General features: G+C 43.1%; 1 protein-coding gene across 2 annotated transcripts in view; it reads right to left on the bottom strand.

Annotated features, from left to right (window-relative positions):
• LOC310857812 (calcium-independent phospholipase A2-gamma-like) overlaps positions 1–22,623 on the bottom strand; it is a 39,844-nt gene extending 17,221 nt beyond the window's left edge. Inside the window, exons 1-8 of one of the 2 annotated variants that reach the window (XM_083763729.1) lie at positions 22,479–22,623; positions 20,814–22,172; positions 18,835–18,984; positions 17,832–17,983; positions 16,505–16,599; positions 14,364–14,535; positions 13,591–13,732; positions 11,740–11,934 (exon numbers count right to left, since the gene is read on the bottom strand). In XM_083763729.1, the coding sequence (XP_083619855.1) occupies positions 11,740–11,934; positions 13,591–13,732; positions 14,364–14,535; positions 16,505–16,599; positions 17,832–17,983; positions 18,835–18,984; positions 20,814–22,103 (2,196 nt within the window). In that variant the 5' untranslated portion in view covers positions 22,104–22,172; positions 22,479–22,623. The remainder of the gene's footprint in view (positions 1–11,739; positions 11,935–13,590; positions 13,733–14,363; positions 14,536–16,504; positions 16,600–17,831; positions 17,984–18,834; positions 18,985–20,813; positions 22,173–22,478) is intronic. The other variant, XM_083763730.1, reaches the window with a different exon arrangement.
• Positions 22,624–23,672: the final 1,049 nt, after the last annotated feature.

The following is a 23,672-nucleotide window of genomic DNA, read 5'->3' as shown; positions in this document are numbered from 1 at the left end:
TTCAGGCAACTAATGGTTGATTCACAAATAAACCATCACGATCGTCATCGTCATTTTGTGTGAAAATCCCATAGGAAAAAATGGTGTTTCGTCGAATGTTGTGACCTATCAAACTCCGTGACCGGACGTCACCGAAGCTCTTAAGTTTCGTGGTTTTGAAACCAAATATCGTGACCCATCAATTCTCGTGACCGTAGATGTTCCGCCCATCCGGAGCAGGGGGAGCAATTGAGGAGCATGGGAAAAGCATCTCATTGCCTGTCTTTGACCATAATCATCAAAAAGTTACAGGAAACGCCACACAACTCTTTGTAGGCTTCATGGCTGTGCCAGCCAGTGCGCAAAAATTGTAGAAGGTTACAAACTGCTGCAGAACTGCCGATATTGATGTCAAATAATAGACAAACCGATATATCAATTGGACTTTGTTTTATACAAATGACAGCTTCACTCCAGACCTATAGATCCCTTATATCAGAGAACGTCACACTAATAGCAGCCCACTTTCAGATGCAGTTTTCCTCCTAGTCTGGAGGAAGAAGGATTCGGAAGTTTATTGTGACCTCTCCCTCTTTAAACATATATAGGTGTCAGCTTTTCTGCAGTGTAAGTGATAATAGTTGTCCTCAAAACCCCGCCTCCAGTCGCTGTCAAATTTAGCCATGATACGCACGGAGAGAGCACTCCCCTTGACCACCAGAGCACCAGAGCCTGCCTGCTCGCTCCAACTGCCGGCACTCAAACCAATTGTATGTTTCGTCGCACGATGGCGTCTTCCAAGACAAATATGAGCCACGGTGAACGGATACAATTAAGACAAGTCTTTGAACAGGAAAGCGGTACTATCTAAGTATCAGTGATGTTTTCTTCACTCCCCAGTGTACTTCAGCTCCAATTAGCAAGGACTGCTAGCTTCCTCCTGTTCATTCTGAGTGCATGCCTCTCTCTCCCTATGCTCTTGGACTATGCTCCAATGCTGCTAGTTGTGTGAGGATCACAATGAGTGGCCACAACAGAATGCTTTGCTCTGGTCTGAAAGGCCCTGGAAGGGGGCATTCACAGCGCAGCTCCTGCCGGCCCTCTGCAGTCATTAGGAGCTCTTCTTCTCTGACAGAGTTGGGCTGAGGGGGCGCGCCGCTGAGCTCTGTCTGTCTCTGATTTAGCACATGCCTCTGGCAGTGAGCGGTCTTTCAGAGAAATGTTTAATTGGAGAGGGGTTACGTAAGTCAGTCATAGCCATCTGATTCTGCCCGTCACAATGTGGGCTCTGTTGTAGAGCAGTCTCATCATGATTCTGCAGTGATCATCCTGTATATAGGACCTAGAATCTAGGTGATTCAGCTCACGTTTCATTCTCTCCTGACAGTCCTGTGTGTGTGTGTGTGTGTGACACTGACAACACTCATCAATAATCATCAAAATCAATCTCCGTTGTTCGCATAACCAAATGTGCTGCCATTAAATCATTGTCCGTGTAATCCGGAAAATAAATCCGCTCACTGAAACAAATCAATTGCCTAGATAATATCAAATGCATATCAAAGGTTTTCATTGTCATCATCAAGGACGAGAATGACAATGACATTAGTGTGATGAGTGCCATCGGAGAGAGGAATGGCCAGGTCAAGACAGAGGTCTCCATGCCACATTATGTAATTACACAGACCGGTCCTCGTCATTGGCCTCTGACTTTGCAGGCCTCATAGGGTCACTGTGAGGTTCAAGTCGCGTTCCCGGGCTATGAATGGTGGAGGGACCCATGTGCGTGGGATAGAGAGAGTGTCATCTATGCCCTCAGGGAAGGAAAAGTAATCGAGAGCCATTGCGGCGTTACCTTTTCCCTAGCCCTGTAAACATGACTCTCGTATTCATACGAGAGTCATGACGCAACTTCACCCTGGTTTTTGCAGACGCTACATTTACAAATAATTAAAATATATAAACATTCGCATTTCAAATATAAAGTACTCACAAAGTGTCCCACGGGTGTTAGTTAGTAGCAGCGCCAGCGATTAGAATTTCTGCATCCCGCGTTGTTTAATAAAAAGCATTTTTATCCGAGCTGTTGTTTTGCCATTGGCTTTCAACTACGCGCCCCTATCGGTCGGGAGGAGGGTGGCACTCGGTGTGTTCGATATAGGTACGCTGACCGCCCTGCCAATACAGACTAATAGGCGAGTGCGCTCCCGGTGTGCAACTGTGGATTTCCCAAACGAACCCCGTTTGAAAAAAGTAGCCGGAGAGCTCGGACAAAAATGCTTTTTATTAAAGAACGCGGGACGCAGCAATTCTAATCGCTCGCGCTGCTACTAACTAACACCCGTGGGACACTTTGTGAGTACTTTATATTTGAAATCTGAATGTTTATATATACGGAAATCTTGTAAATGCAGCGACTGCAAAAAACAGGGCAAAGTTACTGCATGACTGTCATGATAATCATCATGGCAGTCATGTTCCAGGGCTACCTTTTCCCCAAACGCCGGACAATATTGAAACAGTGAATCATCCCTCGTCTCCCTGTGACCCCCCCATGAGATTGGAGTGCACAGCGGTTCTTGAACACACACAGCGGTTCTCTTCCCTCGGTCCCTCTCAAGGCTTGACGGTCACATTTGGCTGCCTCATATTCGAAAAGCATATTTGCTGTCTGTCATGATAAGCAAAGTAATGGGCCAATGGGAAACTAGTGTCCTCTGTGCTCAGTAGACATGGCACGATACACCCACTAGAATATTAATCGTATTAATTGTATGTAAAAAAAAGAAAGAAAAAGAAGCTGCCTTTGCATCTGTCAAGTTTTAACGTAGTGATTTATTCCAATAAATCTCATTTGGAGCCGCTGCAGTGAGGGGGTCTGCTCCGTGCAGTGGGTTCTTTGTAAGGCAGCACTGTGATGGGGCTAAGGGGGGGCAGAGGAACAGGGAAATTAAAGCCATGGAGGGGTTCACACAGTCAGTCAGTCAATGTAATCAGTGGACTGGCCTAATCCCTAAAGAAGTGTGCCCATGCAATCAAGTGTGTGTGTGTGTGTGTGTGTGTGTGTGTGTGTGTGTGTGTGTGTGTGTGTGTGTGTGTGTGTGCGCGCATGCGACAGGAGAAAAAAGGGAAATGTCCGAAAATGTGTGTACTTTAGAGACAGTGAGTTCCTATTGTACGTCATTCTGGGCATAGGGAGCCGTCTGCTGCAGCAGGGCTGAACAGAACAGAGCACCTAGCTGCAGTGCAACAGCCCCAGGGCTCTGAACTCAGGGTTTAACACAGGAGGAGCTGGCCCTGATGATGAGGAGACTGCTGAAATCCAGCCTCCTCTCCTCTCACCTCCCTGCGCCACTGCAATGCTGCATGCGCTTAGTTTATGACCAATAAGACTGCCTCTCGATGCCAAGAGAGAGGGAAAGGAAATATGCGATTCAAAGCGGCGGCAGTTATGCATAATTTGCATGATGTGTCGACTTCAGACAAGAACTGATCTAAAACAAAAGTTAACAGTTCTAGTCGGCAAGCAACGCCACTGTGCGATGGTCCATGGGAGTATTAAATACTGAGATTTACTGGGAAAGTTGGTCATTTCTCATACGAAGCCACCATGGTGCAATCGGCTTGGACGAGTTTCTATAAAAACACAACTGGCCGTGGAAGGGTGATCTTTGCCGTTGGAGTGCACTAGTGACTCCTATGGGCTGGGACTCCTACTACGGGCTGGGACTCCTATGGGCTGGGATGGGTGCAGTAAGGACATAGGAACTACGGTGAGCAAGTAGAATACTATAGCAGTGGCAACACAGAAATGTGTGGGGAGGATGCATTGGCATATAGCGATTAAATTGTGCAAAACATTTGGTAATATAATTGGATAATCTAAATGAAAATAAATCAAATACAAGAATAATGTCGGCTACTTTTCCTCTCTGAAAATGTACCACATGTCTCTAATTAAATGCACGCCTTAAGAACTGACAGTCACATATGTTTCTTGCTCTATCTCATTTACATGAGTGACAGAGAGAGAGTTAAGGGTTGTCTGGAAGTGTTGAACTGACAGCCTGCATTCTGCCTATGTCGGGGATCTCAGAACTGGCACTTAGGGGGTGGTAGGGGGCAGTGATCCCAGGCCTACTGACAAAAGGCTGGCGGGCATGAGGTGGGCATGAACCATGAACACGCTCCCATTCCTTCCTGACGCCTTGGGAGACGCCATAGCAACCAAATGGAGAGAACCGGGCCCTCCTCACCATTCCATGCATGCCCGACATGCTCCTTTGTCAAGTCTTCCTCTTCTGTGGTCCTTGGAGCAGAGATAACGGACATGTCTTTAATGTTGAGCATGGTCCTCCTCCCTCCCGCCCTGCCCCGCATGGAGTCCTGCTGGCCAATCGGCCATCTCTCCTCGCATCAAGTTCAAGGCAATGGTGGCAACTAAGCGTTGGCTGTGATTATGCCATGGCTGTGCCGTTTCAAAAGGCCCTGCACCGAGTCACGCTTTCTGCAATTGCGCCGCAGTATGAATCTTAAACATTCTGGCACTTTCTTTTAAGATTTGCATTTCAGCCTGCAGAATCCTAGAGGCATTAATGGACAATCGGAACTTTCTTCACAACACCGCTTGAGAATTCCGGCATTCGTTCAGCACATGGGCACGACTGCTCCCTTGCACTCGGCATACAAAAGGGTGATTGTGTGGAGCCCGGGAGTAAAGCTCAGTACCCAGTGGGCGCCCGTGGAAAATGGGCAAGATGACTCCCTCACTAGGGAATACTGACATCACACAGACGGTATGTTCTGCTGTCCTGGCGCTGCTCCTCGTTTCAGTAGAACAAGCAGCCGACAGAATAAGGCATCAGGCTGGCCAGTCCTTTAATTGCATTATGAAAGTGTTTACAAGCTTTATGAAACAGATAAGAGTTTACAACTAAGAGATTCATTTTCGTTAAACACATTCTTTGATTTCATTCCAGCCACCATACGATCCACGATTCCATGAAAAAAAATCTTTATGAAAAAAATATTAAGCTCTATTTTTGATACATCACAGACAATTGAAGAAATGTTCTCATTTTATAATGGAGCCAAAAGGGGCGAGCTGCATGTCTAAGCATTTGTGTGTCCTTGTGTCCAATCCAACCACACCTCTGTTGTCACCAATAACATGGCATCAACATACATGACAGAGATCCACAGGGAAGGCAACTGCCGCAGAATTCTGCGGCTCACAGCCTGGTCTTAAAACTCTCTTCCAGTTGTTGCCCACATCCATGATCAACCCCTACACCCCTTCCTGCACATTTAGATCAGCTAACACAGTCTGTCCCTTCCTTCCTTCTCTACAACACCCTGGCCAACACTCCAGGCATCCTAGACCATTCTCCATCAGTGTTGCCAACTCTCGTCAGAGAAATAAGCCAACCCACCCCCAAATAAAAAGCAAGCCAAATCTTGCGAGAGAAATAAGCCAAATATCACCTCCCAAAACAAGCCCAATAATATGGCCGTATTCTTAATAAAAAAATATTAGATGCATGGTATATAATGATTTATGTTTTGGTATTTCTAATAACATTACACACATACTTGAAGTAGAGACACCAGACGGATTCTATCACTCAATGTGATTCACACTCCTCCACAAACCATTATGGGGAATTATGATAATGTATGTACTTCAAAGAAATGTTGGCTTGTTGTTTGTTAGATTTGGAAAAGAAGCCACCGTGTTTTTAAAAAAAGCACCCCCCCCCCCCCCCCCCCCAACTCAACTCTCTATAATAAAGTAATGATGCCTTAAAATGACGCATGCACAACTATTCACAGCTATAATTAAAACTAATATTTTAACTGAATCCACATACTTTATACATTGCAGCTGATGATGTTCCACATTCCCCAGGGTTCCTGGGCCGGCTTGTGGCTACTTAGCATAGAGCTTTGAAATACAGATTCATAATTAGATTGTCGTTTCTTTCCTGAGGGTGACAGACATAACTGTGGCAGTCAGTCTCTGGTATTGATATTTGATGAGAGACCGACTAACGCATGCATCTCCAAGTAGGATGAGACCTGGGGAAACCTCCCACCGCAGATGGGTTTTGATCAGCCAGTCCCTTTCATTCTTTACCCTCCTGCTCACGGCACGTGCGCTTCCCATTCACCAACTCTCCGTACCCAGCTACCAATTACAGTGTGGGGAGAACACAGGTGTGATGTGTTTGATGCAAAGACAGACATTTATGTGTGTGTGTGTGTGTGTGCGTGTGTTACCGTGAAGCGTTCACGTAGATATCTTCAGGGCGCGTACTCTACATCTGCGTTTGCCACATCAAATCAAGGACATACTGACAGCTTGACACGAGGAGGCAAAGCCAGGCTACGCGCACTGAATCCCGAAACATCATGAGTGAAACAACTTCATCTCTTGCATGTGTCTGATGGCTTCCTTTGCAAATGACTGAGCATAAAGCTTTTCTATTGATTGGTAAACATGGAGGGAGGGTGTGTTACTGTGTGTTGGCTAATGCATACCTTAAATGGTGATGGAGTTAAGTGCATTCACTCTGACTCACTCTGATTTACTCCATCACTTCACTCATGCTCCTGTCAAAATGCAACTGCCTGGAAATGAACGCTGACTGAGAGGAAATATGCTCCATGTTATGAATATTATTCATCCACTTCAGGACAGGCCAGACAAAATATCTAGCCGTCGATAATGTGAGGATATTTTGGGGATGATTGTCAGTGCTTTCAGAAGAACATTTTGGTGACATAGATAAAGACTGTTCATTTCATCCGGCCAGAACAATCGAACAAGTTCAGAAAATGTAATCACTACTGTAATGCAGCCTTTAACAGTAGCATTATTTGTGACTTAATGTCCTGTCACAATACCAACCTGCAATCATTTAGAGACCAGGCGGGGCTTTAAAAGTGTGACGCGCACCCCCCTGGTGGAGTGCCAGAGCATTGCGTGGAGAGACACAAGTTGAAAAGGACAGTTGCGGTCATTATCCAGATATAACACAGAGCTGAATTCAGTGATCAGAATCAAGCATTCAACCAAGCCGTGTAATAACTATGTATACTATTACTATATTGGATTGCCCTACTGTACATTCAGCATCTCTGCTCTCTCTAGGTCGTCCTTGGACGAGCCCTTCAACAGTATCTCCAGTCATCTTGTCACTAAAAACTAAGCTTCAGAGTTCAGACCTCTCAAAACAAAATAATTCGACAACTTCTCTGCGTAAAGCCCATGAACCACCTAATTCCAACACACCTTTCTAGTCTGCAATGGCTCAGGGTAGAAGACGGGGTTATGCAAATAAAAATGGTTTGGTAACTATTTATGATAGTCAAAGGGGCAGTGCATGTCCTCAGTACCCTCATACTGGACCAACTACTTCTCCAAAGTGAGACACCCACAGCCACAATAATAAGGGAGAGCGAGCACGCTCTGGTACTACCCACATTTAGAACATATTATCATTCTGCTACTCTGCCACCGGTTTGAATGAACAACAGAAAAACATCCAGAGGCCTTTTAAATAGAATGTAAATATGGACGGGTCTCCTTAGCATGTGTCTGTTACATGAGACAGGGTGTGTGTTAGAGACAGTTGTGACGGCACAGTAGTTGTACCGGTAATCCTTCCCCTTGTAAAGAACCAGAAGGTATACATAATGGGCCTCCTACCTTTAGAACGTGTGTGCTAACTCCTCTTAAGCTGTGACATCATAATTATTTTTAATGTCATAATTGAATGATTGAATTGAAGAGAGACTGTCACTATTCAGCATGGGGTCTGGCAGGGTTTAGGTTTAGGAGCTATAGAGACTGTAGCTAGTCACTATTCAGCATGGGTTCTGGCAGGGTTTAGGAGCTATAGAGACTGTCGCTAGTCACTATTCAGCATGGGGTCTGCAGGGTTTAGGAGGTAGAGACTGTAGCTAGTCACTATTCAGCATGGGGTCTGGCAGGGTTTAGGAGATATAGAGACTGTAGCTAGTCACTATTCAGCATGGGGTCTGGCAGGGTTTAGGAGCTATAGAGACTGTAGCTAGTCACTATTCAGCATGGGGTCTGGCAGGGTTTAGGAGCTATAGAGAGACTGTAGCTAGTCACTATTCAGCATGAGGTCTGGCAGGGTTTAGGAGCTACAGTATAGAGACTGTAGCTAGTCACTATTCAGCATGGGGTCTGGCAGGGTTTAGGAGCTATAGAGAGACTGTAGCTAGTCACTATTCAGCATGGGGTCTGGCAGGGTTTAGGAGCTATAGTGGCTGTAGCTAGTCACTATTCAGCATGGGGTCTGGCAGGGTTTAGGAGCTATAGAGAGACTGTAGCTAGTCACTATTCAGCATGGGGTCTGGCAGGGTTTAGGAGCTATAGAGACTGTAGCTAGTCACTATTCAGCATGGGGTCTGGCAGGGTTTAGGAGCTATAGAGAGACTGTAGCTAGTCACTATTCAGCATGAGGTCTGGCAGGGTTTAGGAGCTATATAGAGACTGTAGCTAGTCACTATTCAGCATGGGGTCTGGCAGGATTTAATAGGAGCTATAGAGCGGCTGCTTGGAAAACATAAGGTTCCTGGTTTGATTCCCAGCTCCTCATGGCTGCATGTTGAAGTGTCCTTGAGCAAAACAATGAACCCCCTAACTGCTCCCGAATCGATGAGCAGGTGCCTTGCATGGTTGCCTCTGCCGTTGGGGTTTGTGAAATGCACTTTGTAAAGTGCTTCGGATAAATAAATGCTTTGTAAATGCACCATTAATTAGCCATCTGTCCGCTCCAGTATATTGGATGGATGGATAGCTTTTATTGATCCCGCAGACGCAGTGTAAATTCAGGCACCAGAGACAGCACAGCAGTAAAAGTTACAGATACAGGGCATAGACCGGTACAGAAGAATAAAGACACGTCACAACAAAAGGCACCCTCAAACAAACAGTAGTACTTTGCTTTGCTTTTCTACCGTGCGTTACATAAAAACTCCTGTCTGACGGTCAATAAAGTTGATTGAGTTGGATACCGTTTCTCCCTCTAATTCCTTGTATTTCTAGCAATAGTAAAAAAAAAGTTTAGAGATAAGTGGTTTAGCACTGACGAAAATAGAGCCCATGGTATTTTGTATTTGTTGATGACATTTGTGTGTTGTTTTTTTGTTATGTTGATGAATACATAGGAACACAGTGGAAAACTGGAAACAAGTACCCAGGACCTTGTTGTGTTATCCTTTTAGCCTAATGTCCAACTGTACCACGTGCTGTTTACATTTATTCTGACTAACAATAAATCCTTCATACTGTATATTTGGCTAACTCTGCATCTTTCCTTATTACCTCTTACTTTTGGTTTCCATTTATACTGTGCTCTTGCTGCGTGCTCTGGCACTCACTAAACGGTGTGCATGCATGAGTGTGCAAACTGAAACATGTCAACGGTACAACTCGTCCCTTTTACATGAATCTCTGTACGTTTTAACTGGAGCATTGTCTGTTACTCTGGTCACGAGGAAGAAACCTTGGTGCACCGACTCTCCTTTTATTCTCCGTTTCTATGTCAGAGATTGTCTGGCACAGATATGCCTTTGAAGCATAGAGCATAGCATAGGGTATGGTTACGATGCCACCCCACCATGATTCTGTCTGGATACCTATAGCCTACACATTTTGTGCATAGGCTGAGCAACGTCTTTCAGTCAAGAGCAAATAAATCATTTATAACTCCAGCAACTGATGAATCTCAATTTATTTGTAATGCTGCACGACTGAAGTAGCTTCTCTCTCAAGATCAAACAACAAATGCAATGTTTCACGGTGTTCTTCCTGACTAGTCAACTAACTTTACTGTCACGCTTCACACGTCCCAAACTCTTCTCCCTTCTGGCTCTTAAACTATGGAAATGGAATGCACTTCCCATAGCAATCAGAACTGCAGACTCACAATAATCAGTTGGATAAATATGATTCGAAGTGGAACGTGTTCCTCAGTCATGTTGCAGGTCCTTTGATGTGATCCATGGTCAGGCAATGCACTTTTGATTGTTTACTGTATTAGTATACACTAGTCCTTACCCGTTGTGAGATATTTGCCCCCCCCCCCCCCCCCCCTTGTGGCCGTGAAGGGTACTGCGCCCGGGTGCGTTTGTAATTGACTAATAAATTAATTAATAATCATTAATGTGTCAAATCAAAATTCGTTACGCCCTCCATATGCATATGGTCAATGCCTGTGTGAAAAGTGGGAGTGATTGGTGCAGGCAGTAAGGAGTTACGGGACTGTTTCTGACAGACACACACACACGGACACTCAGACATTCGGTTAATTATAGTATGATGATGATGATGATGATGATGATGATATGATACGGTTGATGATGCTGCGTGTTTGGTTGTGTAAACTAATTTAAACTTTTAATTTGATTAATTTGTATTTTTATTTGTTTATCTTGTCTATCCTTGTTTTAGATTATGTTTCTGTGTTCATACATAATGTCCATGAATACGTATTCTGTTGTTGTTGTTGTTGCTTGCGTTTGTATTTTCTGTTTTCTGTGTTTGTAAAAAAATCTAAATAAAGTACTGATCATAAAAAATTAAAAAAGAACTGCAAACTCACTCCCAATCTTCCGCCATAGTCTGAAAACCCACCTCTTTTGACTCCATTTTAGCCTGTAGCCTTGATGACCTTACAGCCGTATACAAAGGCTCAATTTATGTAACTTAAATAGCTTTTTATGTAGACATAGCACTCTATAGTGGATATGACTAGTTTCATTATATAGATATTCCACTGTTAGGTTCTTAGCTTGCTCACTGTAAATCGCTCTGGATTAAATGCCTAAATTGTAACGTAATCTTCCATTAACAGTCAGAATTGCAAATTCACACACACACACACACACACACACACACACACACACACACACACACACACACACACACACACACACACACACACACACACACACACACACACACACACACACACACACACACACACACACACACACACACACACACACACACACACGCACGCCTCAATCTGGACGCTCTGACTCTGAGTGACATTCAGACTGATGTTGAATAGTAGCTTCCTGACACTTTGCCATGTGACATTTATTAGCATGTTGACCATTCATTTTACTCTACTATATTAGGAAAATAAAGGCTATCTTTACTAGCAAATCTCAGTCTTATAGAAAATGCCTGCCTCAGGCTATCCATGCTCTCCTACGAAATGATGATGGGTAAACCACTGACGATAGGATCCAACAGGAAGCATGCACATCTCCAGAAATTCTACAGGTGCTAGTCAAAAATATACGTACAATGAAAAGGAAGGGATGTCTGCACACTTGTTTCTCTGCTCCCAGGAAAATTCTTTATTAAACAGACCCTTTAATAAAAGGGTCTGTTTAATAAAAGGGTCTGGCCCACAAGACCCTTGTGGGCCTTCGTCAGGTATGAGTACAAAACATCAAGAGGCGTATTATATACAACAGCATATGGGCAGGTCAACATGGAACAAGCTCTGTGTCCTCATTGCAACAGAGCATTAAACGTTGTTTAATAAAGAATTTTCCTGGGAGCAGAGAAACAGTGTGCGGACATCCCTTCCTTTTCATTAAACCACTGAAGAGACACAGTCTCGGTATTAGTTATTGTACAACCCCTGCTCTGTTTGTGTGTGAACAATCAAAGCCTCCGTTTTTTTTTCGTGAATGAGATTCTTCTCTGACCTGGTGGAGATCGTTCCCCAAGGTGAACTCCTGGAAGTACCCGGGGGCGGCCGAGGAGGCGCGGACAGCCTGCCACAGCTGGTGCTGGCAGCCTCCCAGGTAGTGGGAGCGCACCCCTGGCAGGAGGCTGTAGTTCCTGAACACGTAGGCCTTCAGTGGAAGGCCCCGGTTCACTATGGTGCTCACTGCTGACACCTGCAGGACGGCACATGTCGTCAACTGATGTTTTCTTTAGCACACAAACTGTAGCATTTCCATGGATTAAAGTAAAATGAAAGCTCACTCTTGAAAAAATGAGCATGGCGAAGTCCTTTTATGTGTGAGTGACACACACACAGTTTCCTAAACAATTAACACAAATATGTAGAAATGATGTTTTAGTGATATTGTTCCTGCTATTCCACATACTAGTACCAATCAGGAGGTGGTTGCACCACCAGAACTTACGTTCTGGTGGTGCAACCACCTCCAGGTGAATAAATCACAGATTGAAGCTTTAAGTTAACCTTTGCTTTTAAGAAATATCCGACACCATTGGGGTTTTGTGGAAAATGCTTCAGATCGTATTTGCTAATTTGACCACTTTAAATGGTCTAATCTTTAGAAAACAAAAACTGAAAATAGCCGATCTACAAGTGCTAGTCGAACGGCTATTTTCAATGCAGTCGGAAGTCGCGGTCAGATTTAGCCCCTACTGGATCTATGGAATCCAAATGACTGAAATCTGTCGTGGCGACTGAGAGCTTTAAATCCATGCATGCAAGTACTTTACATTGTGCTGAAACGGCAGGTCACGCAAGTCTGCAATTGGACATATGAGGGTTAAAGATTGAAGGGAATATAATATAAGCCTGAGCTTAAGCTTTATCCTCTGCTGACGTCACATGGTCACAGACGTCACAGATGTGGCATATAATGTACATTACATAAACCTCTTTTAATGACGAAATATAACAAAAGTGGAATGCACACGGTCCACCCAAACATCTTTATAAAATGAATAGTTCCGGACCGGTCCATGAGTATGATTGGCTGAGCATTGGTCGAAATGCTTACATACTACATACCAGTACATGTGACCACTGTGATCAGTACCATAGCAGCAAACACATTGTATCAAAAAGTGTGATTTTCTAACATTACATTACCACTTTTATTTGGGGTATTTCAACGCGAAGGATTAAAAGGGCTAGCTTGGAGATGCCCAAGTGTGAGGGGGGGAATGGGCTTGCCAAAAAGTGTGATTTTCTTTTTCTGTGTAGGCAGTTGGGGACTACTTCATAAAAGCAATAAGCCATGCAAGGAGGTGGTCTGCAGTGATTTTAGAACGCGCATTGCCCCTGACAATGCCCCTGAGCTGTTCTAACATCACTTTAACCACAACCTCTCAGGGCTTATTGCTTTATATTCTACTGTTCCAGCATCGACACCAACAAAATATATCACAGGAAAGAAAAAACACAGTGGTCGGCTTGGCAATGAATCAATTTAAATATCACCTCCAGCTGCAGAAGATCAAGTCTGATCCTACCAGTACAACTCATTTTGCTCTGCAGGCAGGCTGGCTGAAGCATGACTGTTTTGTTTTTACTTTGTCCTACGGCCGTGCTGGGTGCCAAAAATAGAAAATCTATACTCTCAAACTAAAGGAGTCACAGCTGCAATGCCTTGTGAGCTTGTAAATCTGCTATTTTCGGAGAATGTCAAATGAAGCATTACAGTGCAAACCCTTGGTTTTGGATGTGCACAATGCACATCCAAGACCTGCAGTGGAATATCAGAGCAAGGGGTGGTGCAATCAGACAGAGACAGAGCCAGCAGGCTTTCTCTGTAACCTCATTATAGACCTACTGGGATACAGGCTGACAGGGCCGTGCTACACCAAGAGACGACAGACAGGTAGCATCGAGACAGAACATCTTCTGACGCTCTCACCTTTGGGCAGTTGGGGTCTCTTGAAGTTTCCACCATGAGATCAGCGCCCATCCTCTCTCTGTGGAGGAGATGAAAAGGTTGATGTTACACAGCATGGGTGTACTACTTTGATTTACGCTTTCTTTGGTTTAGGCTTTCCTTTTGCTCATTCCACGGACGTCCGATCCTTACAAACTATACCTTGTTGTAAAGGTGACTAGTCTATGATTAAAATGATATTAAATACAATACCAATTGGTATTATTAAAGTGGAGAAATAATGGACCAAAGTTAAGTTTCCAAACTTTGTGTGCTGAGTTTAGTTCAAATAGCCAATCTACAAGCTCACAAAGTGTCGATGTAGATTGGCTAGCTGAACTGTTTTAAAATGTATCTCCATGAGGCAGCTTGATGTACAAGTACACCCCCTGGACATGAGTTTTGGTATGACCCGGCCGGGGATCGAACCCCGAACTTCCAGTCTCAGGACGGACACTCTAACAACAAGGCCACTGAGCTGGTACAATACTGATAATGAATGATCAAAAATCTGAATGTGTAAATATTTTGTGAATAGTCATCCCACAATATGAAAATCTAGGTATTTGGTCAGAAATATGATATTTGAATTTGCCATTTCCCAGTCCTAATAATAAAGTGTAAAACTGACTTGACGGTGTTTTGACATTATGTCACACAGTGGAACTGACTTTAGGATTTTCTCCCAGGCCTCGCTGTCATAGAAGGCGTGGCTCCAGCCCATCTTCATCGTGCCGACGATGAGGTTCTGCTTGAAGACGTCAGAGCCCAGCTTCCTGTACAGATCGTCACATTCACTGAGCGGGAGTTGGAATACACCCAGCATGAAGCCCATAATCGCTCCTGTGGAGTGAACATAAAATGTGTATAAATGTGCACTGAGCCAGACGCACACATACAGGCAATTACCCACGCAAACGCAGACACAAAATGATTGAGAGACAATAGGAAGCCTTTTTAACCCGTTAAAACCAGGAAAGCATCCGTGCCATTTTGGATTTTAGATAATAAAAAAATGGCAGATATATACAGTACAACCGAGCTTGTACGTACATCCACATTTTTAGGAAGAAATGTATAAAATAAATAATCTGGCCCAAACCACTGCCGTAGTGGGTTCGGCCCCCGATACCTGAAAACTGTTTGCAAGTGTTTGAAAACATTTGTGCAATTTTTGAATTACGAAAATCTGTGAGAACTACTGATTTAATAGGCATTTGTAGAATCGGCCTCAGCAGGTCTTAATTAGTTATAAACACGCCCTTGTCAACAGGGAGTCCAGAAAATTCAGCACGTCTCCAGTGAATGCCATTAAAAAGGTATGTATGGGAGTTGTTGACAAAGAACCACAGCAGCAACGTAAAGATCATCCTCCTCTCCGTCCCCCGGCTAGTCAAGCCCTAAGGGCTACTGACAGGGACTTGATGGATTATCTCTTAAGGATATCATTACACTGGGCTCATCCATTCCCAGCCCGTGGATGTGATTATCATGGCCAGAGCAGTGATGTTCTGTTTGTGTCGACGTTACCATAATGCATACACACCCAGTCATCATGTCATTTTAAAGAGAAAATTATACATCACTATATTTGCAAAGCTTTTGTGAAACAAATTCTCTCAGGAATTCATTACAACAACGTTCGATTCCCGTTGTAAACATGTGCTGCATGACTTCCACTCTCTGCACTGTTGTCAAGTCTAAATAAAGAAATAAGGCCATGGCATTGCCATCATTGGCATGGGAGAACATAGATAAGGGGTAGGAGAATGATTTGGGTGGCCTGCGCTAGCCCAGATGCGCCACAGATGTGTTTTGAATCAATGTTGCAAATAAAATGTAATCTGTCGAGGACGTACACACGCATGTGCGTGTCATGACATGAATACATCCACAAAAGACGCAAAATATTACACGGCCTGTAAAAATACTTTGGACGCAAATAGCTGACAGAAAATGGTCTGAATAAAGCATTTGTTGAAGATTAAAACTATAACACTGCTTAAATAAATAATGGCCGTGGCTTTGTTATGGTCCAGCCAGATTCAGATTAGTGTGTCAGTGAGGCCACTGAGACCAGACAAGAACACAGTGGTAAATGGGTTAATGGGAGATTGCTACCGGCGGGTCCAGTTTTTAAATATAGTTTATACAACAATATATATCCTGTCTGTTGATTTAACTCTTGAGAGCGTACACATTAATTCAAATGAACACTTACTTCAGTCTATAACTCTGGAGTGTACACTCTCAGCGTTAAATTAACACTCCTCAGAGTCCTCAGATGACTGTAAATTGTCAATTTAAGGTCAAGGTCAAGGACTCTTAAGACCCTTTTAATACAAATAATGAAAAGAAAAGTACCATTTCTGCATCAAAAGTAATCAACAAACTATACTATAAAAACTGGTCAAACATTGGCCAAATTGTCAAATAATATTAGAAAGAAGCAAGGATTTAGAAAATAGCTGATCTACAAGCTCACATTAGATCTGCTATTTTCACAATATTTATCTGTTCAAACAAAATGTAATGTCTCAACTCTTACAATTCCAAGTGTGTGTCAGGGTGGGGGTCCCCAGTACAAATAGGATTATTGGGGGGGGGGGGGGTGGGGGGGGGGGGGGGTCACGGCCTGAAAACGTTGGTTACCATTGGTGTACACTACATACAGTATGTTTATGTTGTGTAATGTGTACACTCCAGTCCTAACCTATGTGCCACATGGCTCAGGAAACAAAGGAAGTCCAAAGGCTAATTACACTATTTCTTACTTTAAAAAAGAAGTAGGGCAGGATGCCAACCTACATACCTGTGCTGACTCCACAGATGTAATCAAACAGCTGGTAAATACGTTTCCCTGTCAGCGTCTCCAGTCTCTGCAGAGTCTGAAGGGCAACCAGTCCCCTGAAAGTTTACACCCGGAGACAAAGAAATACACCAACAGTTCAGTCACATCCCAAGATACAAATACACTCACAACTCCATTCTCTTTATTCAGACCGCAGCCATCTTGCCAGCAAGGTTATACCTAGGTGACACTTCCCATAGACAGCCCATTCCTCCAAACAGAAAAGTCCTCTCTAATTATATTAAACAACATCAAAATCACCAACATTGCAGCTGTAGGGAAAGCTTGAATTATCCTCTTCCAATCTGTAAAGTGTTTGTTTCATAAAAATCCACCATAGACATTTCCTGCCAAGAAATTCCTTGCAGATGATTTTTTTCTAAGTGCTGGAGTTTGTAAGTGCTCGTTGACTATCACTCAACGGCCCATGTGTACCACCTGTTTTGAATGTGCACATAATGCAGGAGGCAGCAGGAGGTTGCTTTACTGATAACGAGTGCTTCCATACTCTGATACTTAAAAAATAATCATCTGCAAGGAATTTCTTGACAGGAAGTAGCTCATGAAATGTCTACGTGGATCTTTATTAAACAAAAACTTTACAGTTTGAAAGAGGATAATTCAAGCTTTCCCTACAGCACCAATGTTGGTGATTTTGACGGTGTTTAATATAATTAGAGAGGACTTTTCTGTTTGGATGAATGGGCTCTCTATGGGAAGTGTCACCTAGGTATCACCTTGCTGGCAAGATGGCTGCGGTCTGAATATGGAGAATGGGAGATACACGTACGCATGCACGCAAAATATGGTCGTTTCTGTACAGAATTGAATTGTGTATTGAATTCTCTTCAGTAGGCTGATTATACCGCCAAATATAAACTCAAGTAGGTTATAAGCAATGATTAAAACTGCAATCCAAAACTTATTTTAATGTATAAAACATTAAGATGAGAGAGAGAAGCTGATAAACAGCTAAAAGACACTCACATCCCAGCCTCACTATAGGCTCGTTGCTGGATCAAAATAAGTTAATGGTGTATGAATAATAAACATCCGCACACCAGTATTGCTGCTCCCAAATCTTTCATATATTTTTAAATGTTTATGTAATTTGAAAGTGAAATATCCCTTTTTATAATGGTTGATGATTTAACATGCAAACTCCACACAGAAAGGCCCTTTTGCCAACCCCACCTAGGGTATGGCTATGGGCAATGATTACGCAAGGAGAGAACACACCCCATGCCCGAAAAATGTACCATCTATGGTCAGAAATCAGAACCCGTACCTCAACCCTCCTCCATCTATGGTCAGAACCCGTACTCCCCGGCCTTTCACAGGGTCATTGTATCCCACCAGAGTGAGGGCCTCTCGAACCGCGGCCCTCAGACCCGGATCACTGACCTGTCTCAGACGCAGCAGACACGGGATCACTTTCTCCTAAATGTCACACACACACACACACACACACACACACACACACACACACACACACACACACACACAAAGTCAGCAGGAAAATTTATAAAGTGATTGCTCCTACTGCAAATTAGTGCTTTGCCTGTGCATACAAATACAATGACCTACTACTTTACTGTATTTTAAATTCTCCCCACGTAGTACCTATTAGGCTTTGATCTAAGTCCCTCTGACAGACAAGTGAAGGCAGAATTTGATTAAAATATGCAATGTGTTCAATGGGATACTCAGGCCACTGCACATAAGGGCATCTGTAATGCAGATGAACGCTCAAGGGAGTCAGCATACTGTATAGCAGGCTGGCTGTGACATTAAGCAGCTCCACGCAGCAGCATGTGAGCCTGTTGCCACAACAAAAAATTGAATTCAGGCTGGCATTGGACAACTTCCACACAAACAAAAGCCATTCCTGATTCATGCTAGCAACGACAGGATTATTATGTATGCGTTTTAAAAGGCATGCTGATCAAGGAATCAGATGCCCTGTTAAAGCCTTATAGGGCTGTCACGAAGACTCACAATAATAACATTTTACTTGACGATTAATCGCCGCTCAAATAATTGCGGTTAACGATTTAATTGCATTTCTGTCGTTGAACATTGGAACATTATGAATGAACATTCGTAACATCAATAGTGGAAATACCATTTCTTGAAATGAAAATGTTTGAAAACATCAACGGTCAATGTAAATTAATTGTGCAAAAACATCTTTGCGATTAGGCGATTATGTAATAACTGTGACAGTGCTAATAAAGCCTAGGGCTGTTGGCCATTTACAAAGAAAACACAACCCAACATAAAAAGTTCACCTTTACTGCCACGCCACGGGTCTCTGGGAACTCCATCAGGTGGTAACTGAAGTCCTCCACTCTGTTGGTGTAAAGCCTTACATCTGAGGCCCTCCCAAGAGACTGGACCAGGGCCCGGGTCCGATTGTCCACACTCACCCTGGCAATTATCTAGAAGAATCAAATACCAACCACATAACAGAAACCAGTTAGGGCCTCTTTTTTAATAAATATATGTTTTTTATAGGCATAGATGAAAAATTAAACATACAATTACACATTTGCAAAAAATAATCTGTAAACTCGGTTAGTAGATTTGTTAATGACATAAGAGAAAACCTTTGAAACTGGACACTTTAGGGCCTTTCAAACACAGAGCACTATAATACAATAACGATTTAGTGAACTATAATTATCTTCATTCATATATATCGTTACAGTTATAGTACTTTGTGTGAATGACTTAAGGGCAGTCCATACTGTCTCCGACCACCGAACTTTTCGTCGGAAAGATCAGACTTAAATTTTTTCTCCGAAGTAGAGTTCGGCGAGTCACAACATATGGGAGTGCAGCTTTCAGAACAAACATTCGGAGGAATGCCTTTCAGAAGTTGCGAGTGACGTCATGTTGTAGTTGTACCGGAGCTTTCCAACAAAAAGTTCAGTGGTCGGAGACAGTATGGACTGCCCTTAAGTGAGCTTTTAAAGTCTTTGTCACAGACATTCTGAATCTGAAAGACAAATACTCATGTCCTTCAGCCTGTTGTTGCCCTTATTCTTGTCTATTCGGCTCTGCTGCAGTATTGTTTTGAGCTGCGCACTTTAACCGAATGTTGATTTCTTTCAGAATCTTTACCTGTCTCTCAAGAGACCTTGCCTTTTGCCAGGTTTAAATACTGTTTCTCGTGTTAAAAATAATCTGTAAAACCATTATCAACATTGCTTTGCATATTATGTAAAGAGTTTGTAATATAGTTATTAACTAATGGTTTTGGTCAGGTGTGTCCATATCTCCCTACCACATGGAATACAACATAGCCAAAGTACATGCAAAATCTTATCAACAGTTTGCAGGCCTCGGTTACTTTCTAGGAACTGGGTTATTTTTGGTTAAACATTCCATGAATTGAACACGTCAGCCAGTGCATCATTACAGCATCACACGTCACACAGTAATGAGTCACATGGTTTGACATCACATGTTAAGCCCATGTCATTGGAACATTTCCATGATATGCTCTGGCCTGTACTGTATGACCTACAGTATCATATTTCACCTCCCTTGCATTTATGTTATGTACATACTTTATCAGCATCAGTACAAAGACAGACCAAGATAAGTAAATGGAACACACAGACAGACACCTAACAACACGCATATCTCTTAGTTTATATACAAAAGCAGCAAACTAAATTCACACAAGGTTACATGTCTGAACGTATGGCAGCAAAATTATGGCTTAACAAAAAATAAATCTAAATTATTTTGCTTAATTTTGTAATAATTTGGTGGACATGTTTTCATCATCTTCATGACTTTATCATTATGCTTATCAGAGCCATATCTTAATGAGTTACATTTTTTCTTTGTGAACTCATCTACCTCTGATGGATGCTGATAGATGGCTTGTATGATGTTATGCGACTGTATAATAAGTGTATAATGCTGAGGAGAAATTAAAATGAATTGCATCGAGTTTCACAAAATACACAATTGTGTGAAACCTAAAAACAGTGTAGTATAATTATTACTTCCATTATCCACTTAAACCCTGTAGTTTTGTTTATTCACCCCTGGGAGTCTATACCCCTCCATATTTCCGCTTCTACGCAAAATCTCTTTGCCAAAAACAGCAGATCTACAATCTCACAACGCGCTGCAACATGGTGCATTGTGAACTTGTTGATCTGCTATTTTCGACATGACCAGAATAGGGACACTAGGGTTGATGTGGTTAATTGTGCAGCCCTAAATCTGAACGTACCGCCAGACAACATACCTTTTCTCTTTGCAGGAGGAGTCTCTTGGCTTTCTCCTCTGCAGCTTTTTGATCCTTATTGACCGTGAGCTCGACAGGCTGTTTTTCCTGCACGTCCTCCAACATCTTCTCCTCCACACTGGACTCTGCCGTCCTGAACTTGGGGACCAAGGGAGCAATGTAGTTCCCTACAAAGGCCTGGACAGAGGGAGCTGAGTAGGACAGGTAGTGACCTATGCCCTTCTTTTGTGACGATGGGGCGCTCGTAGCAGCAGCAGGCTCTGAAGCCGAGATATTGGACACTTGCACGAGTTCACTAGTTTGTTGGCCCGGGGACTCTGAGGAGATGGATGATTTTCCACCGCTGTCCACTTTCTTCTCATCCGTCTTAGTACTGCTGCTGAAGTATGCGTTGATGTGATGGGACAGGTAGTTGTACGTCTCATCCAGGTTGGCTGAGAAGGTGCTGGGGTGGAAGAGCTGTTGTGTGGCGGTGGCAGGTTTGGAAATAATTGCTCTGCTGGTCTCACTTCCATTTGGCGATGACAGCTTAATAATCTCTTCCGACACTTGTGTGGCAGCTTTCGTTTTGACAGTGGAAGCGTGAAGAACTCGCCGCAGCTTTTTCTCCCCTCGCTCGCGGCCGTTCGGAGCAGCAGCAGTGGCAGTTTCCAGGGCAGCATTACAGTTCGGTACAGAGGTAGTGGTACTGACAGGAAGAGGAGTCGGAGTGGTAGTAGTAGACACAGTTGAGGTGGGTGTCTGTGTGCATGGTGTTGTAACAGTGGGAGGAGGGTGGTTGAGAGTAGGTATGGTTGTGGTCTCTTCAGCATTTGGCTGAACTTCAAGGCTGGTCTCAACCTCTTTGCTCAGTTGGGAAGCATTGGGTTTGAGTCTAGCGATTTTAGACAAAAGTTCTGTTTGTGTGCTACTGCTGGCAGCACTGACAGCTTTAGAGACGCTGTCGAGTGTGTTCCTGAAACGTGCCATGTATTGACTGAGACCCACGGACCAACGAGAGGTCGAGGGGTTCAAACACAAGGAACTGGTGTGCAGTCCAAGCCGCTGTCTCGTCTGACTCGCTCTGCAGAGCCAGCCCTTCCGTCCTCGACCTCGCGGGTTCTGGACGTGCTTCCACCTGAGATAGCCAAAATCGTGGATGACGGGCTGTCTTACGTAAAGCCTGTAATGGGAGGCACGCAAAGGAGACAGTGGAAGTGATGAAGCCGGCCTCTGAGCTTGCATGTGCCACAAGTCAATGGCTCTGCTCACTTTCAGCACCCAGGTCTCTGGAGCCCCCCTGTAAGCCATTGCTTTTTTAGGTCTTTGAGGTCACTTGTGTCAACTGTCATCTACTACACACTCTTGCTTTTCATAAAGCTGGTGAACAGGAGAAAAGAAAACATGATGCAAGCATGAGTGAAAGAAGCTAAGGAAAACAAAATGCTATAAAATATAATGATGGTGATGAGATAGGATAGCTATAGCATTAATCAAGTTTATACTTGATATTCTCCTTGTATATACTGTGGTTGACAATATACACGCAACTATAAGCTGTTATGTAACTGCACTTCACATTCATCAGCATTAAGCTAGCAAACTGCAGAGTCAGAGATCAGTCAGCTAGACAGCCATGCTAACATTAACAACAACTGAATGAACAGAACTTGATGAACAACTTACCAGTGTTCTTCATGGGAGCTTTTCAAGGAAGATATTCCTTTTCGACATTCATTAAAATATAATTCAGATAGTGGTGAATGTATAAATACAACATGCATTCACATTCCACAGTCACCCAGACGAACTAACGTGTGTTGTTGTTGACAGTTTCTTTCCAGAATGGCGGATTGGCGGTGAATGTTCATGCCATCAGAACCATAGAGTAAGACAGAGTTACGACATTGAGGGGGCTGAAAACAGCCTGGTCACGTGGTCCATGTACTCGCGCGAGCCAGCCTATAGACTCTAATGCATTCCGTAAAGTTCCGGTTGTCCCTTTTCAATCGAAGTCTATGTAGAAGAGACTGGCCCCATGAAGTGAACGGAGTTGTCGTAACTCTGTCTTACTCTATGGCTCTGCATGTCATCATCTGTCTGGCCTGTAATTGGTTGCCTATCCCCTTCCCTAAGAATGGAACGTTTTCATTGGTTAAGGGATTCTCTGCCTCCTCAGCTGTGATGAGTGCTTTTTGAATGAAATTGTAGAAATAGACTAGTCTCAGGAAATTGTAGAAATAGACTAGTCTCAGGAAATTGTAGAAATAGACTAGTCCCAGGCCTAAATGTGTCTAAATGTGTAATAGCTGTTTATGTGAGCTTGTATGTAGATGGATGATTATAAAATGTATGTAATAATACAAAATGTAAACGTAACTATAAGATTTTTTTTTAAATATATATATAGGCCTATATATTATTAAGGAAAAAAAGTAATGGAAAAATCACGCATACTATCCATTTTTAAATGTTTATTTTATTTGAAATTGAGTAAAATTACTTAGTTACTTTCCACCACTGGAAATAACAGTAATCATTATAATCATTAGATAATCCAAATTTATCAGAACTTTAATATTCATATGACTTACCGTGAACCGTGACCATATTTAACTAGTATAGATATTTTATTTATGTATTTGTTTATTTAGAGTTTACATAGTATCTACATAGCAACTTCATCAGCGTTGTTTGTGTGTGTGCCTGTTTGATCCAACCTGAACAGATGAGGTTGACCACCATAATGAAAACGGTATATATTTGAAGCCATTCGTCCGTGAAGCTGTCCGTCGGGCGCGGAGGTGGAGCTTCTTTTCCATCCACCAGCTGTCTAAAAACCCCACGAAGAAGAAAACTTCAGCTACTTCTGACGCCTTC

Source organism: Protomyctophum parallelum (assembly GCF_964188405.1).
Source record: "Protomyctophum parallelum genome assembly, chromosome: 4".
NCBI lineage: Eukaryota > Metazoa > Chordata > Actinopteri > Myctophiformes > Myctophidae > Protomyctophum > Protomyctophum parallelum.
Note: the sequence above shows the minus strand (reverse complement) of the source record. Positions and strands in the feature narration are given on the sequence as shown.